General features: G+C 38.6%; 1 protein-coding gene across 1 annotated transcript; it reads left to right on the top strand.

The window, feature by feature from the left end:
- Positions 1–1,538: 1,538 nt before the first annotated feature.
- Positions 1,539–16,057, top strand: CCDC28A (coiled-coil domain containing 28A). The gene is made up of 6 exons (XM_047102322.1): positions 1,539–1,678; positions 3,503–3,702; positions 4,646–4,809; positions 10,128–10,282; positions 12,170–12,192; positions 15,487–16,057. The coding sequence occupies exons 2-6, from the start codon at positions 3,545–3,547 to the stop codon at positions 15,539–15,541; spliced, it is 555 nt and encodes a 184-aa protein (XP_046958278.1). The 5' UTR covers positions 1,539–1,678; positions 3,503–3,544; the 3' UTR covers positions 15,542–16,057.
- Positions 16,058–16,978: the final 921 nt, after the last annotated feature.

Below are 16,978 nucleotides of genomic sequence, written 5' to 3'. Positions count from 1 at the left end.
ATGTGTTATGAGGGCCTCTTCTACTCTTCCCTTCCTCCCTGCCTTGCTGCCCCCCTCCCTCCCTTCTACTCTCTCTGCTATACTGTAAGCTATCCCTACAAGTATTTACTAGTCTTGTGGTACTCTTTGGTGATACTGGTCAAATTAAATTAAAATTCGACAAAGGAGAGAAAACTGAGGGAAGGGTTGTTACGCAGTATAGCTAATTTTCTGATCAATGGTATACTTTGCTTTCTGGTTAAGCCTATAACACAAGCCTTCTTCTAAAGCTGGAGTGTTCCTACAACAAGAACTTGGAGAAAAGATATTGGAAAGATGAATTGTCCTCTTGCTGATATCTGGCTGACAACCGACTGAGTGGCTCAGTTGGTTAAGCGTCCGACTTCGGCTCAGGTCATGATCTCACGGTTTGTGAGTTTGAGCCCCGTATAGGGCTCTGTGTTGACAGCTCAGAACCTGGAGCCTGCTTTGGATTCTGTGCCTCCCTGTCTCTCTGCCCTTCCCCTGCTCACACTCTGCCTCTCTCTGTCTCTCAGAAATGAATAAACGTTTAAAAAAGTTTTCCGATTTTTTAAAAACGGAGGGCGTGATGGTGGAAGGGCATCCCAAATTAGAATACGTGGGTTCTACTTTGTTCTGCCTCTCTAGCATTGATGTATTTATATCAATCTCTAGATACGGCTTCCTCATTAACAAATTCAGGAGAAATATGTGGTACTATCCCTTGCCTCTTCAATCTAAAGATCTACAAACCTAAAACCTCCCCACACGGGAAAGGACATCCAGACGAGGGAATGAAACCTGGATCTCGCCCCTCATTTAGGATAGTTCTATCACAATACACAATTCCTTCTCCAGAAGAAATATATATAGTGAAAGAACTGTTTTGGCGACGAGAAACGCGCATTTAATTAGCTTTTTTGAGTGTCAGAGTCCTCACATCTAAAAAGAGGGTAACACCTACCTCATGGAATTGTAGTGAGGATGGGACATAAAGCCTGTATAGGGTCTTAACAGAGTAGTTATTAACAGAAATAGAATGTCATTTAGGGGCTTGGCATGGTGTCACTAAACAGAATCACGGTTTTTCATGCCGCCTTCCAAACTTTACCTTGAGAAGTCTCCGCGAGGTAGTTGATTCAGTTGCTATGACGACACTCCGGTTCCGCCTCCGCTCTTGCTGGAATGGCATGCTGGGAATTGTAGTGCGTGGGAGCCGACGTTCAGCCAGGGGGCGGGACAGCTTCCGCGAAGCGCTCTGCGTCTCCCGTGCCTGCTTCCACTGCCACGCCTATTCCTCAGTGCTTGTGGGCCACAGAACCCAAAATAAAAGTCCAACTATGGGTCTTTGTTTCCACGTCCGCCTAAAATACAGCTGAGAGCAGGACAGTAGAAGCAATGCGGTGCCAAGGGCGGAGACGGGAGCCGTACTGGAGTGGCAGGAAGAGGCGAGGCTCCCGCCGGGATGGGGAGGGGGGCGGGAAAGGGCGGGCACGGAGGCTCCGCCTCCTTGCGTCACTTCCGTAAACAAAGGGAACTGTGGTGGCGCTGGGTCCGGGATGTGACCCCGGCTCTAGCTGCAGCAGTAGCGTCGGAGGCTGCAGCTGCGGCGGTGGCTTCGGAGACTCCGGAGTCTTTGCAGGTTGAGGAAGAGGATTCCGATCCTCTCCTTCCTCAGGTATGAAGTGGAAGCAAAGGCGCTTCCGCATTGTCCCCTTTAGGCCTCTTCCACCACCCACTCTATCCACCGCTCAATTCTGGGAGGTGAAGGGTCACCGCATTGGCTGATTGGGGAAGGAGAATAAGGTGAAGTCAAGAGGGACTCCTAGTCCTTCTTGAAGGCTGTGGGTTCCTGGCACTCAGTGAGTGAGTAACTGCGAAGGCCTTCTCTAAATGGTTCCTTGCTGCTTGATGTACCGGCGGCTTGCCTTCCAAAAGCGGATACATTTCCAGTCCTGGCCCCTCAGAATATCATAGTTTAGACCACTGTTGGTTTATTTGAATTGCTTTACTACCTTTTCTTTTTCCTGTATCACCAAATGGTCTATTAGCATCATTAAATTCGAAGGTCCATGTGTTTATGTGTATCACATGTTTAAACAGATGCTTGTCTCTTTGGAGAACTGATGCCCCATTGTCTCTCTTCAGCTGTTTATTAAAATTCCATTTAATTTGTGTTCATGTCGAAACAACCCCAAAGTGTCTGTTGTGTTACTGAAAATTCTTCTTAAAGGAAAAATTGTTAGCCAAGATTTGAATGGATTTACACTTGGTATCTGGGATTAGACACTAATCATTAGAACCTTTCCTTTAAAACTTTTGCTTCTTTGGGGGTATTATATATAAATCCAGTTGTGATTGTCTAGGGTCAGCCTGAGCCAACTGAGCTGAAATGGTTTAAATTCCAGTGCTGGTGATACTGAGTTTAGACAATGGCAAAAAAAAATCTGTTTTAGTTAAAATTTTTAAGTAATTATTTTAATAGTGACATCAGTGGATTTGAATCTTTTTGAGTGGCCGTAGCATGATTACATTCAACACCATGTACGACAAAAAGCTTAATAGTGCTAAAGCACTTTGCAATCTGATGAGGTAAATAGCCATGTAAATTTCTCATCTCATGATACAGGAAGCAATATAATTAAGAACAATTTAATAGTATGCATAAGTAAAAATGTAGAAGGATATTTTTCGATGGATGGCTGTAAGGAAGATAAAGGTAGTTAATACATGAAATAAGGGGAAATTATTGGATAAACAGAAGACCTTACACATATTCTGTATGGAAGAGCCAGCTAGAACTTCATAGTGTAACTTTTCTGATACTAGCAAAACTAAACAAACATATACAGTTTCATGTATCATTGGAAATAGGTAAAGAAAGTATATTCAGAATAGTCATGGAACGAGTTTAATTTTATAGAACTTCACTCGATCGAAGAACCAGAATCAGTATTATCCCTAGGCAGACACTGAGTTTGTGCTTGGTAGTTGCCATAAGGTTTCTAGTCATTAGTTAAAATGCAAATACCCCCTGTCAATTATACGTCTGTTATTCTTAGAAGAATAAATTTTAGCAGGGAGATCTAAAGACCACCTAGAGCTTGAGTCAGGCTGGGAATATCTATCACATGGCTATTTTGTTTCTTTTTTGATGCATTCTTTCCCTTCTATCATGTAGGCTCTTTGAGAACAGGGACTTTGTCTTGTTCACTACCATCTTCCCAATATCCAGAATAGTGCCTGGCAAGTGGAAAAGAGTAAATATTTGTGGATGCGTGAATACAGAAAATGATGGAAAACATTTTTGTCTACCAGTCCATTTTGCTTAGAGCTTCTGTGTACATAGCACCGTAGGTTAAACTTAAGGGATCCTTGTTTTAACTTTATCTAATGAGCTCTGAAATTCTCAATCCTCTTTAAGCCTATGAAGTGGGTCTTTAAAACCCTTTCACTTTCACATATTCTAGCATATGTGTATAATTTTGCTATATTTCCTTAGGTCATAAGAAGCTGGCCGTGGTGCAATAAGGAACTTAAAACAATGGAGGAGCGGAAACTGAAGAGGCGGAGTCCTAAGTCTTTTAGTGCCCACTCTACTCAGGCTGTTAATGCCAAAAAAAATGCCATTCCAGTTAGTAAAAGCACAGGGTTTTCAAATCCTGCATCACAGTCAACTTCCCAGCGACCAAAGTTAAAAAGGTGAATTCATTTCTTTCAGATTATCACAGCAAAACGCTGCCAACGTAAATACTAAATCTAGTAATTCTTATAATACTTGTTTTTCTCTTGGCTTAACTTTTAAAACAGTGGCAGGATCTATTATATGTGATTTAGAAAAAGTTTGTGAAGGGTATAGTGTGTAGGGATTAGCACATGCAAAATGAATGACTGGTTTGAAGACCCTTACTTTGTCTCATATTAAACAGGACAGAGTGAGAAAAGTCACAGACAAAGTTGATGCACTAGCCAGAAGAGGGAAAAAAATATGTTTTTTTTTAAATTAAGCTGAGTGTGTTTTCATATATATATATATATATATATATATATATATATATGTATAATTTTTTTTAAGTTTATTTGAGAGAGAGAGAGAGAGAGATGGCAAGCAGGGGAGGGGCAGAGAGAGAGGGAGGGAAAGAGTATCCCAAGCAGGCTCCACACCATCAGTGCAGAGCCCGATGTGGGGCTTGAACCTATGAACTGTGAGATCATGACTTGAGCCAAAACCAAGAGACGGACACTTAACGAGCTGAGCCACCCAGGTGCCCCATGGTAGGTTTTATCTTTTTTAAAAGGGTGGTTTTATTATTGTCATAGAAATGATTTGTATTTACTGTAAAAATTCAAACACAGGAAAAGTTCAAAGAAGAAATTTAAAACACTAAAATCCTGGGGCGCCTGGGTGGCTCAGTCAGTTAAGCATCCGACTTCGGCTCAGGTCATGATCTTGTGGTTTGCAAGTTTGAACCCCACATCGGGCTCTCTGCAGAGCCAGCTTCGGATCCTCTGTCCCCCTCTCTCTGCCCCTCTCCTGCTTGTGCTCTCTTTCTCTCTCTCAAAAATAAACATTTACAAAAAAATTATAAAAAAATAATAAAGGTAACTGTATGCAATTAATGTTTTCATTGTGCTATCTGCGCAGAGTGATGAAAGAAAAGACCAGACCTCAGGGAGGAGAAGGAAAAGGCACACAGCCGGCTCCCATTCAGCACTCCTTCCTCACCGATGTCTCAGACGTTCAGGAGATGGAGAGGGGGCTTCTCAGCCTTTTGAATGATTTCCACTCCGGAAAACTTCAAGCGTTCGGCAAGCCATAGATATTTCTCTGTTTTTCTTTTCCAGATGCTCGCGTCCTATTTTCTGCATTTATTTTGCCATTCCTTTATATTTTTTTTTTATTTTTTCATATTTATTTAATTTGAGAGAGAGAGAGCACACGTGCAGGGGAGGGGAAGAGAGAAAGAGAGAGAGAGAGAGAAAGAATCCTAAGCAGGCTACTGATGGTGCAGAGCTCAATGCAGGGCTTGATCCCATAAACCGTGAGATCATGACCTGAGTTGAAATCAAGAGTCAGATGTTCAATTGAGTGAGCCACCCAGGTGCTCCTATTTTGCCATTTATTTCAAAAATATCATTTTCTTTCATTTAAAAAAAAAAAGAATCTATTGGCATAAAATGCAATCATCTAGATTTCGTTTGTCATGAACTATAATTTGTCATCTAAAATTTCATGAAAAAGTTTTTGTAAGAAAGGAGGGTTAGTAAAAATGTTGAAGTAGGATTGCTGTTATGTAATAACTATCCTGAAAGTAACAAATAAAAGGAACATTCTTCATCAGTTAAATATTTTAGACTTAGTATTTTAGTTTGGGAAAGCCTCAAGGTCATTTTTCTTTACCCTTTTAAGCCTAAACTTATTTCTTGCCTACCATCCCTGATTTTAAATTTAAAAGAATCTGGTGTTTTTGTTCAATCATGAAGCTATAAGAACAGTTAACTGATTGTTCCATTAGAAACTCCAGGTAGGTGGGGTGCCTGGGTGGCTCAGTCAGTTGAGCATCCGACTTTGGCTTAGGTCATGATCTTGCGATTTCATGGATTCAAGCCCTGTGTCGGGCTCTGTGCTGACAGCTCAGGGCCTGGAGCCTGCTTCAGATTCTCTGTCCCCCTCTCTCTCTGCCCTTTCTCATGCTCTCTCTGTCTCTCTCAAAAACAAACATTAAAAAAACAAAACAAAAAACCTCTGAGTAGGTATTTTTGTATATGAGTTCACAAAGTATATGGTCAAGAGTTTTTATGTTCAGCTTGCAACTTACCTTATAACCCTTCTCTGATAAAATTATATCCCTGTATTTTTTAAAGCAATTTGAAAATTATTGAATGCACACATACAGAATTTCACATGAATGCATAAATGTCATCAACATACATACTGGTTTTTTGAAGTGCTATCCTTTCCTCCCATACCTCTTTATTCCTTGGTTTTTTTCTTTCTTTTTTAATTAATTAATTTAAATTCTAGTTAACATATAGTGTAGTATTGGTTTCAGGAATAGAATTTAGTGATTCATCCCCTACATATAATGCCCAGTGCTCATCCCAATAAGTGCCCTCTTTAATGCCCGTCACTCATTTAGCCCACCACCCCCAACACCCCTCCAGCAACCTTCAGTTTATTCTCTGAATTTAAGAGTCTCTTATGGTTTGCCTCCCCCTCTGTTTTTATTTTTCCCCTATGTTCATCTGCTTTGTTTCTTAAATTCCACATATGAGTGCAATCATATATTTGTCTTTCTCTGACTGACTTATTTCACTTAGCATAATACACTCTAGTTCCATGCACATTGTTGCAGATGGCAAGATTTCATTCTTTTTGAGCACAGAGTAATATTCCATTGTGTATATATACCACATCTTTTTTATCCATTCATCAGTCAATGGACATTTGGGCTCTTTCCATAATTTGGCTGTTGTTGATAGTGCCGCTACAAACATCTGGGTGCATGTACCCCTTCGAATCAGCATTTTTGTCCTTTGGATAAATAGCTAGTAGTGTAATTGCTGGGATGTAGGGTAGTTCTATTTTTAATTTTTTGAGGAACCTTCATACTGTTTTCCAGAGTGTCTGCACCAGTTTGCATTCCCACCAGCGGTGCAAAAGTGTCCCTTTCTCTGCATCCTTGGCAACATCTGTTGCTTCCTGAGTTGTCAAGTTTAGCTGTTCTGACAGGTGTGATGTGGTATCTCATTGTGGAGTTCCTTGGCTTCCTATCCCCTCCCTGACCACACCCTCTCTTGGCTCCACCTCCCCCCACCCCAACTAGATAACCACGTTAAGAACCAGGTGTATATCTTTTCATATTTTTCTCTAGGTTGTGGCACTAATATATATATAAACATTAAGATTTTAGTTTTCATTGTTTTATACAAATTGTATCTTATATGTACTTGTCCCCATCTTGCTTTCCTCACTAAAGAATATCTAATGAAAATCTCTCCTGGACACCTGGTATAGCTCTAATTTATTCTTTTTTTAACCTTTTCTTTTTTTTTTTTTTTTAATTAAGTAGGCTCCATGCCCAGTGTGGAGTCCAGCGTAGGGCCTGAACTCACATCCTGAGCTGAGATTAATCAAGACCTGAGCTGAGATTAAGAGTTGGATGCCTAACCAACTAAATCACCCAGGCACCCCTAATTCATTCTTTTTTTTCCAACGGCTACATAATATTCCAAGTTGTGAATATACCGCAGTTTATTCAACCGTTTCTCTGTTGAAGGGCATTTACTTTGTTTCCATTTTTGAGCCCCTAAACATAACGGTGTAGTGAACATCTCTTTACATACATATGTATGTCAGTGCTTTTATTTCTTTGGGATGGATTACCATGAGTGGGATTAGTGGGTCAAAGCAGTAATTCTGATTTTAGTACAGGTATTCAGATTGCCTTCCAAAAAAGCTATTGTCCTTCTAGTTTTCATCCACAGTTTATGAAAGAACTCTTTTCTCCGAATTCAACCAGAAATAGGTATTACTAGCCTTTTAATTTTGCCAGACTGTTGGTATGAGGTGATATTTCTTTTATTACTGTTGAGTTTGTATATGTTAAGAAGTTGAATTGCTCTTTTCAGGACCTTTACCCAGTTTTGTTTGGTTATTTATCCTTTTGTTGATGGTGGTGTTGCCAATTGCTAAGAGCCCTTTGTATATTTTGGATACTAACCACTCCAACTGCTGTATTTTGGGTTTTTTGTTTTTGTTTTTTTTTTAACCAAATTGAGTATGTTTGTGGACTTTATGGTATATTTAACCTTGTAAAAGTTTTGAATACTGAAATATGTTTTATCTTTTCTTATAGTTTCTGGGTTTCCAGTCTTGGTTAGACTATTAATTTGAAAAGAAGACATGAAAAACATATTATTTATTTCACAGAGATATTTTATTATATCTCTACCTCCTTGCTTTACCTTGACCCAGTTTAGATGGTATCTTTAGAACACTTTCACTTTCCCTTCTCTCTTCTCTCCCATACCTGAGATTTAATCTTTGAATCACTTCTTTGCTTTCTTGCCAACACCCTTTCGGCCCCCCCTTTTTAAAAAATTTTTTTAATGTTTATTTATTTTTGAAAGACAGAAACAGAGCATGAGTGGGGGAGGGGCAGAGAGCGAGGGAGACACAGAATCTGAAGCAGGCTCCAGGCTTCGAGCTGTCAGCACAGAGTCTGACATGGGGCTCAAACTCATGAACCGTGAGATCATGACCTGAGCCAAAGTTGCTGCTTAACCAACTGAGCCACCCAGGCGACCCTCTGCCCCTACTCTTATGTAGCTTGTTTTCTTGGCTTGAAGTCATTCTCTGTTATTTGTCAGTTTGCTATCTAGAAGTATTGTAGATACAAGGTGGATTGCCTGTTGAATTCTTTCTTAATAGGTAATTTTTTTCTGTCTCGATGTTTGAAAGTTTTTTTCCTTATGTTTTTTCATCAATTTTGCCTGGGAATCAGTGCACCCTTCCTATCTACCAACTCATTTTCATCTGAATGAACATTATTTCTGTTGTTAATTTATTTCTCCATCTGTTTCTTTTTATCCTTTTGGAGCTTCTATTGTTCTCATGTTAGATCACCTGGATTCCTTGTGATTTCTACTTTATAGATTTATATTGTCCCCCTCCCCACTTTTCTCACTCTCTTTTTCTATATATATGTTACATATTGATACATTTATATGTATGCCAGTATACACACACACACACACACACACGCGCGCGCGCGCCTTTCTCTCTTGAGGTATTTCTCCCACTCGATCTTCCAGGTTACTAATTGTTAGAAAACATCATTAAAATAGAGGAAATATGAGATATTTTCTATAAAGAAAGGATGACTTTTAAAGAGCTGTAACTAGCTTCAAAATTATTAGTCAGCATAGTTTAATGTTGTCAATCTATGAAGATGATACAAATCTAGCCTGGGGAAATTATAATTTACATAAATTCATACTGATTCAAGATATATACTTCAGCTTTAGCTGAGCTACAGTATACTTTTGAGAAAACCAAGGTTTTTCAGAAAAAAATTTTTAGTATCAAGAGGTTATAGAGGCTATACTTAAAGTATATGAAAATATGTAATATGTACTGTATATATTTTAGTTGCCCTGAGCAGGTAATGCCACCTCAGAGAACTCTACTCAGTAACGTAAGACCTGTCCTTTAGCAATTAAGTTGTCTTGCACTTACATTAGAGCATACAACTGAAGATACTACATTATGTTTCTCATGCTTCATAACATTCTTCATGTTTCATAAATATTTTCATCTATATTTCTTTTTTCAAAGTTTATTTATTTTTGATGGGGGGAGGGAGGGACACAGAGAGAAGGGGAGAGAGAGAATCCCAAGCAGGCTCTGCACTGTCAGAGTGGAACCCGACGCACAGCTTGAACTCACCAACTGTGAGATCATGACCTGAGCCAAAATCAAGAGTCAGATGCTTAACCGACTGAGCCACCCAGGTGTTCCTCATTTATATTTATTAAAGGAATAATTGGTGGCAAAATGATTCATGGTTGAAGTTCTTACAGGACGTTCAAGTTCACTCATTATTATAAAACGTTGGGTCGCTCAGTTCAAATGGCAGTTGTCAGATTGAACATGATTAGATGATGCTATTGCTTCTAGAAATGATGTTACTATTGAAAAAAGAATTTTCTTTACCTAAGGGATGATTTGGGTTTTGGGGTTTTTGTTTTGCTTTGTTGTTTTAAATTTTTAAAAGATTTTATTTTCAAGCAATCTCCACAACCACTGTGGGGCTCCTACTCACAACCTCAAGACCAAGAGTCGCAGGCTCCACAGACCAGACGCCCTGATGATTTTGTTTTTTTAAAGAAAATCTTTCCAATCCGATTTTCTTAGTACCCACAGCCATTTCTTAGATTATTGCTTTCCTGGTCAGAAATTCGATTTGTGTATTATACACAGAAAATAGGCAGTCATTAACACTGTAATTTACAACAGAACGAAAACTAAGTTCTTGTGAGTACCTTGAATTTACAAGTTTTTCCTCAAGGCAGTTAGTTTGAACTGTCCTAATCTTTATTAATGTTCTGGGATGTTCCCCCAGGAAATGAATGTTCCATTGAACAGATGGAACATGTTCGGGGAATGCAGGAGAAATTAGCTCGTTTGAATTTGGAGCTCTATGGGGAGTTAGAGGAACTTCCTGAGGATAAGAGAAAAACAGCCAGTGACTCCAATCTGGACAGGCTTCTGTCTGATGTGAGTATAATTCTTTTATATACTATAATTCTTTTATATAAACTTATAAAAGGATTTGTATATATTTCTTCATTCTTTCTTTAATCAAAAATTTTTATTGAAAGAAAGTTCATCGTTTTAGTCATGTTGAAGTATACCGTTTAGTGGTTTTCAGTGTGTTCACAGTGTTTTGCAGACATCCCCACTGTTTAATTCCAGAACATTTTTATCACCCCAAAAAAGAAACCCTGTACCTCTCAATTCTCCCTCCTCTTCATCCCTTAGTGGCCTCTAATCTCCTCTTGGTCTGTACAGATTTGCCTATTCTGGACATTTCATATAAAGAGAATCACACAATATGTGGCTTTTTATGTCTGGGTTCTTTCCCTTAGTGTAGTATTTTCAAGTTTCATACATGTCGTGTCCTACTCTTTTTTAGGGAAACATATTTCAAAGAAATTGTCACATTTATATCTAAGCATATATTTTGAGAATGCTGGGAAATCTAGAAGTGAAAGATTCACTTCTGTATATATATGATACGATCTTAATGTATAAGGCGGTCCTGACATGATTAAATACGTTTTGTGTTATTTACTCAGGTAGGTGGTGGTTACTTATGTTATATACAGAACTATGTGTATGTTTCAGATCCTTTAGTGCATTGCTCTGTGTATTAGCTTGCTAAAGCTGCCATAACAGAGTGCCTTAGACTGGGTACACCTGGAATTTATTTCTCACAGCTCTGGAGGCCCAGAGTTAGTGAGCAAGGTGTTGGCAGGGTCGGTTTCTTCTGAGGCCCCTCTCCTTGGCTTGTAGATGACTGCCTTCATCCTTCCATGGCATTTTCCTTTTATGAGTGGGTGCCTATGTCCAAATTTCCCCTTCTTTTAAAGACACTAGTCCTTATTGACCTCATCTTAACTTCCTACCTCTTTGTGAGACCCTGTCTCCAAATACACTCACATTCTGAGGTATTGGGGGTTAGAACTAAAATGTACGTCTTTTGGGAGGACGTAATTCTGTCTGTAACTATTATGATTCTTACACTGAGAGGTATTAATTAAATTGGCTTCTTTAAACCTTTTTTGGAGTAAACATAAAGAAAAATTGAGTTCAGTGTTCTTCAGTTTTGGAATAGTTTACATATTTACTAATGACAAAAAAGGATTAATTCTGTTGCTTTTCTTTATCCTTTGAGTAAGTAAATGTGAGAGAAATTGTATGCCTATACTTTTAAAGTTTCAAGCCTGTGTGTTTTATTTCACATCAACTATGTTTAGCCTCGCAAGTATTTCCTTTTATCGCGTCCTCTTAAGAAATAGAAGCTTAATTTGCATTACATTTAGGAAAGTGACTGTGGAGTAGTGAGAAGACCAAATTTGAAACCAGAAAGCCTTTGTTTAGTCTGGGGTTTGCACTTCAGTTATATCTGTGTAACTTTGTCAATGTAGTTAACATTTCTGTAACTTTGATTTTTCCCTCTGTAAAACAGGTGTGATTAATTCTACCACATACTGAAAACTGAATGATATGTGAAGTCTTTTCGTAATCCACAAAGGTTTTTAAGATTTCGATCATGAAAATGGCAACTTTTTAAAAAAACTATTAGAGATGATTATAATTGTTCATGGTTTTAAGAATCCTTATAGAACTCTAGTTTTGCTTATCTGGTTTAATTCTCTTCTCATATTTGTGTTTAATAAATGCTAAAGCTACTTTATAATTATTTTGCATAAGTGAATTTCCCAAGCTGGAAATTTTTGGGAATTTTTTTTCAATATTTTATTTTTTCGTTTAGAGAAAGCTTAAATGAAAACCAGGTTACTTTAAAATGTGTAAACAATTATCTACTTAAGATATTTTTCCCATAAAAACTGAAATTAAATTTGTTTCTTTGTGTTACAGTTAGAAGAATTGAATTCTTCCATGTATCCTTTTGCCTAATATCAACAGTGAAAAGTTTACAAATTATAACTTCTGGTGAATACCTCAATCAATGAACAAAGACACCCATGATGATTTACTGGGGCCATTTCTCTTCTTTGGTTTCCAAATGGAATTTTTAGTTGTTTTGTATGCTACAATTTTGTTTGTTTCTCATTTGTTCTGCTTTGCTTTGTACTGTTTTTGGATTTTTAAAACAAATTTTTTTTTTTCAACGTTTATTTATTTTTGGGACAGAGAGAGACAGAGCATGAACGGGGGAGGGGCAGAGAGAGAGGGAGACACAGAATCGGAAACAGGCTCCAGGCTCCGAGCCATCAGCCCAGAGCCTGACGCGGGGCTCGAACTCACGGACCGCGAGATCGTGACCTGGCTGAAGTCGGACGCTTAACCGACTGCGCCAACCAGGCGCCCCTAAAACAAATTTTTAAAAATCAACCAAGAGAATTGAGGATTGGGTTAGTTGCCGTAGAAGTTATCTTGAATCTTAGATTCTTAAGTTAAATAGCAGTTGGATATGCAGACATAATATGCCATGCTTAGTTTCCTGTCATTACATAGAATACTTTAGATGCATATACAAGGTGTATTATAGGAGGAGCTTAAAAGAAATCACCAAGGTGTGTGTAAAATATTCAGGTTTTGACATTACAATTTGGAGCAATTATTTCAGGAACTTTTCAAAACGTGTTTTTGGACATAGTCCTAGGCACAACGTGAGATAAAGAACAATGAGAAATGATCCTGCCTATAAAATAATTTGAGAGGTATGACATCCTTCTGAACTAAATAATGAGATACCAAAAAGGATACTGGTTGTAGGGTCAAGACATTTGATTTTTGAAATTTGGTTTTGATAATTTTGCTAATTAACCTTGGGTAAATTGCTTAACATCTCAGAGTGTCCTCTGTAATATGGGATAATTGCTGCATATAATGATGGAGTAATTATCTAGTTTTTCTAAACTAATATATATATATATATAAATTACTATTATTGTTGTAACAGATACTGTTACTACTTGCTAAACTATACAGTAACAATGAAGAAATAAGTATATGCAAATCCAGTGATAACGATTAATAGTTAATCTTAATTGAGTACTTACTAATTGCCAAGTATTTTATGAAGGGCTTTACCTGCATTTTCTCATTTGGTCCTACCCTTGTAAGTAGGTGGTGTTATACTTCCCATTTTACAGATGAAGAAAATAAGGTTTGTGAGAAGCCACATAAACTGGGGAAACATTAATGTAACATATCCTTGCCAAGAAAGACTTGAATATGGGGATAAGATATGAGTTAATTAGGGGGCTTCTCTTAGTAGTAATGCCTGGTGCTTTTTTCTTTTCTTTATACTCATTTTGAGCTTCATATTCTATGCTTTGTACTCTTTCTATGCTTGTGACATGTCAGTATCTCCTATCCTCTTATCTGAGTTTTTGTTAGACATTTAGACTCATTTATCTCACCACTTTGCCTGATTCAACCACCACAGTTAAACAAGGCAACATGACGGAACACAAGAGCATGGGCTCTAGGTTGTTTGGTTTCAGATCTTGGGAAGCAAGTGTGTAGCTTTGAGGCAAATGTAGTTTCCTCATTTGCAATAAATGTTCTCTCTATATTCATACTTTCCTCCTAATTTCCTTCTCTGTCATCGGTAGCCTCTGTTATTTTCAGTCTCCAAAGGTTATTTAAATCCCTTCTATGATTAGACCAGACATTGCTACTCGGTCGTGGAACTATCTGCCATTGAGCCGGGACATGGACATGGAACGATTTGCCACTTCTTGATTACATTTAGTTGTCAGGCATCATCGGTTCTGCCTTTTATTCCTCCTTCATCCCCTACCCTCATCCCTTTATTCCATAACCTTTCAAATTTCTCTTCCAGCTCTGGAGACGCACTGTCCAATATGGCAGCCACTAGCCACGAAGCTACTGAGCACACAAAACGTGGCTAATATGAATTGAAATGTGCTAAAAGTATAATTTGTACACCTGATTTCAAAGATTTAGTATAAAAAATAATGTAAAATGTCTCAAGATTTTTTATGATTGCATGCTGAAATGATAGCTTTTTTATATATTAGTGTGAATAAAATATATTTTAAAAATTATACCTGTGGCTTGCATTATATTTCTTTTGGACAGTGCTGCTGTAAGCTTTAGACAATGACACTAAATAAATTAGTCTTCTTAAAAACATCACTCTCCTCTTGCCATTCCTATTTCAGACCAAGTTTTTTACCATGTTAGACTTTTTAACAGCTCTCAATAATATAATCACAGCCTATGCATCCTGTTATATTTTTCATTCCCACTAAGCTGGTTCTCTGGGTGTCTAAGAACACATCATGTTCATGCTCACCGTAATGCCTCTGTTCAGGTTGTGCTTTCTACCTACCGCTGCTCTGGCCTCCCCCTTTTCCCCCATCAAGTAACACCGAAGCTGACCACTCTCATAAAGCATTTTATCTATACCTCCAACTAGCATTCTGCCTTATTTCACTATCTTTTGATTTTTATATGTGTTAAATTTCAGCCCTCCAACTGGATGGCAATGGCTTTGATGACAGCACTCACGTCTGTATATTTTTGCAACCTCTGCCATACGCGTATTGCTAGCATTTAGTTGTTCTCAGCGTATTCACAGCATTGTTGGAATTGGGTCTTGAAGAGATAGGTAGCAGGTGGATCATATGGATGGATGAAAGAACAAGATGAAAGCCAATGATGATAAGAAGGGAGGGGGGTAACCTCTGCAAGAATTCCATACTAATTCTAATCTTGAAGAATAATTCAGGATTAGAGGGAAAGTTTTAGAGCTATGATGATTTGATTTTTGACTTTTACAAAGAAATTGTTTTCCCAAGGATGATAAAGTGGTGTTGTTCTCTCCAATGATTTTTGTTTAATCCAGTAAGTTTTCATATTTGCCTCTCATCGGTTCCTTACCATGAAAGTAATTCTTGCCGTGTGGAAATAATCCTGTGCTGTATTAGAATCTGAAGCATAGTCTTGATTTAGTGCCTTTTTTTAAGTCTTCAAATTCTGGATATAGTATAATTACTTCACTACATTTAAAAATTGTCTTACCACATCCAGGTTTCTCACAGTGACATAGACACTTCCCTTTAAACATATTTCCTTTATTTCAGTACCTCTCTCCCTTAGCTCCTGAGTGTAATTCCCCGAAATTTATTTTTTTTTAACTCCCCGAAGTTTAAAAGAAGTACTGATTATAAAATGAAAATCTTAACTGATGAATTCAGACAAAAACTACATCTGGCGGACGCACAAGACGTCCCGAATACGTCCACCAGCTAAAAGGACATGCAGTTGCTTTCTTGCGGTTTGAAGAAAAACAGCATTCTTTAATTTTGCAGCTGAACCCAGTAGCAGAATCATCTTCCACAACAAGGAATAAAGTAATCAAAGTACCAGTGCAATGATTGTTCTCACTGCTGCTTTTAGTAAAGTTGCCTTGCTGTCGTTCGCCATAACTGGAGCCTAGGCCTGGTTGAAGGCTTCATCAGGAACTGTGATGCCGAGGCTGTGCTGCTACGCTTTCTGTTGTTGCCTTATGGGGGTTATACTTGAAACGCTTTGTGCAAAATGTTATTAATAGGGCTGAAGGTTCATCCTTTCTGAGCTCACCAGACTTACTCATTCCCGTGTTGATTCGAAGTTGATAATGCACAGGCTTTTGGGGGCAGCCCCGCTTCAGTTTACGTTAGACAATCAGTACACACACGGGTTTGTTTTCCAGGGGCCAGTGCCAACAAAATGTTAAATGAGTACTTGTGAAATTTGCTATTTTTAATAAAGTGATTGCTTAAATTAGTCATTATTGCCTTATTTTGAAGGAACCTGTAGTCTCCAGGCTGGGAATACAAGAGTTCAATCCTCAAAAGTACACTGCGTTTATAAAATTCGAGGCGCCTGGGTGGCTCAGTCGGTTAAGCATCCGACTTCGGCTCAGGTCACCATCTCACAGTTCGTGTGTTCGAGCCCTGTGTCGGGCTCAGTGCCGACAGCTCAGAGCCTGGAGCCTGCTTCGGATTCTGTGTCTCCCTCTCTCTCTGCCCCTCCCCTGCTCGTGCTCTGATTCTGTCTCTTAGAAATAAACATTAAAATTTTTTTTAAAATAATAAATAACTTCAAGGTTATGTAATTCTCTTCCAGATTTTGCACCTTGTGCACATTTCAGTATTGGTGTCAGTCGTGAAAAGAGCACAGGCTTTAAAGTTAGACCTTGGGGGGCGCCTGGGTGGTGCAGTCGATTAAGCGTCCGACTTCAGCCAGCTCACGATCTCGCGGTCCGTGAGTTCGAGCCCCGCGTCGGGCTCTGGGCTGATGGCTCGGAGCCTGGAGCCTGTTTCCGATTCTGTGTCTCCCTCTCTCTCTGCCCCTCCCCCGTTCATGCTCTGTCTCTCTCTGTCCCAAAAATAAATAAAAAACGTTGAAAAAAAATTTTAAAAATAAATAAATAAAGTTAGACCTTGGGCTGAATACCCATTCTTCCCCTTAGCTTTGTATTCACGCACATTTACTTAGTTTCTTTGGGTTTAACTTTTGTTTTTAACCTGGAAAATGAGATTACTAACCAACTCATAGGGGTCATGAGGAGAAAGTGAAAAAGTGTGTGTAGGATGCTTATCACAGCTGCTGACACCCAATAATGTAGAGCAAACATTCAGTTTACTGCTCATTTTACACAGCTTTATTGATATAACTCCTACATAAAACTGACCCTTGTCAAGT

The sequence above is a fragment of the Lynx rufus genome, unplaced genomic scaffold, assembly GCF_022079265.1.
Source record: "Lynx rufus isolate CCGP_SWC_20201006 ecotype Redwood Valley unplaced genomic scaffold, mLynRuf1.p SCAF_6, whole genome shotgun sequence".
NCBI classification, from domain to species: domain Eukaryota; kingdom Metazoa; phylum Chordata; class Mammalia; order Carnivora; family Felidae; genus Lynx; species Lynx rufus.
This window is presented reverse-complemented; position numbering and strand designations above follow the sequence as displayed.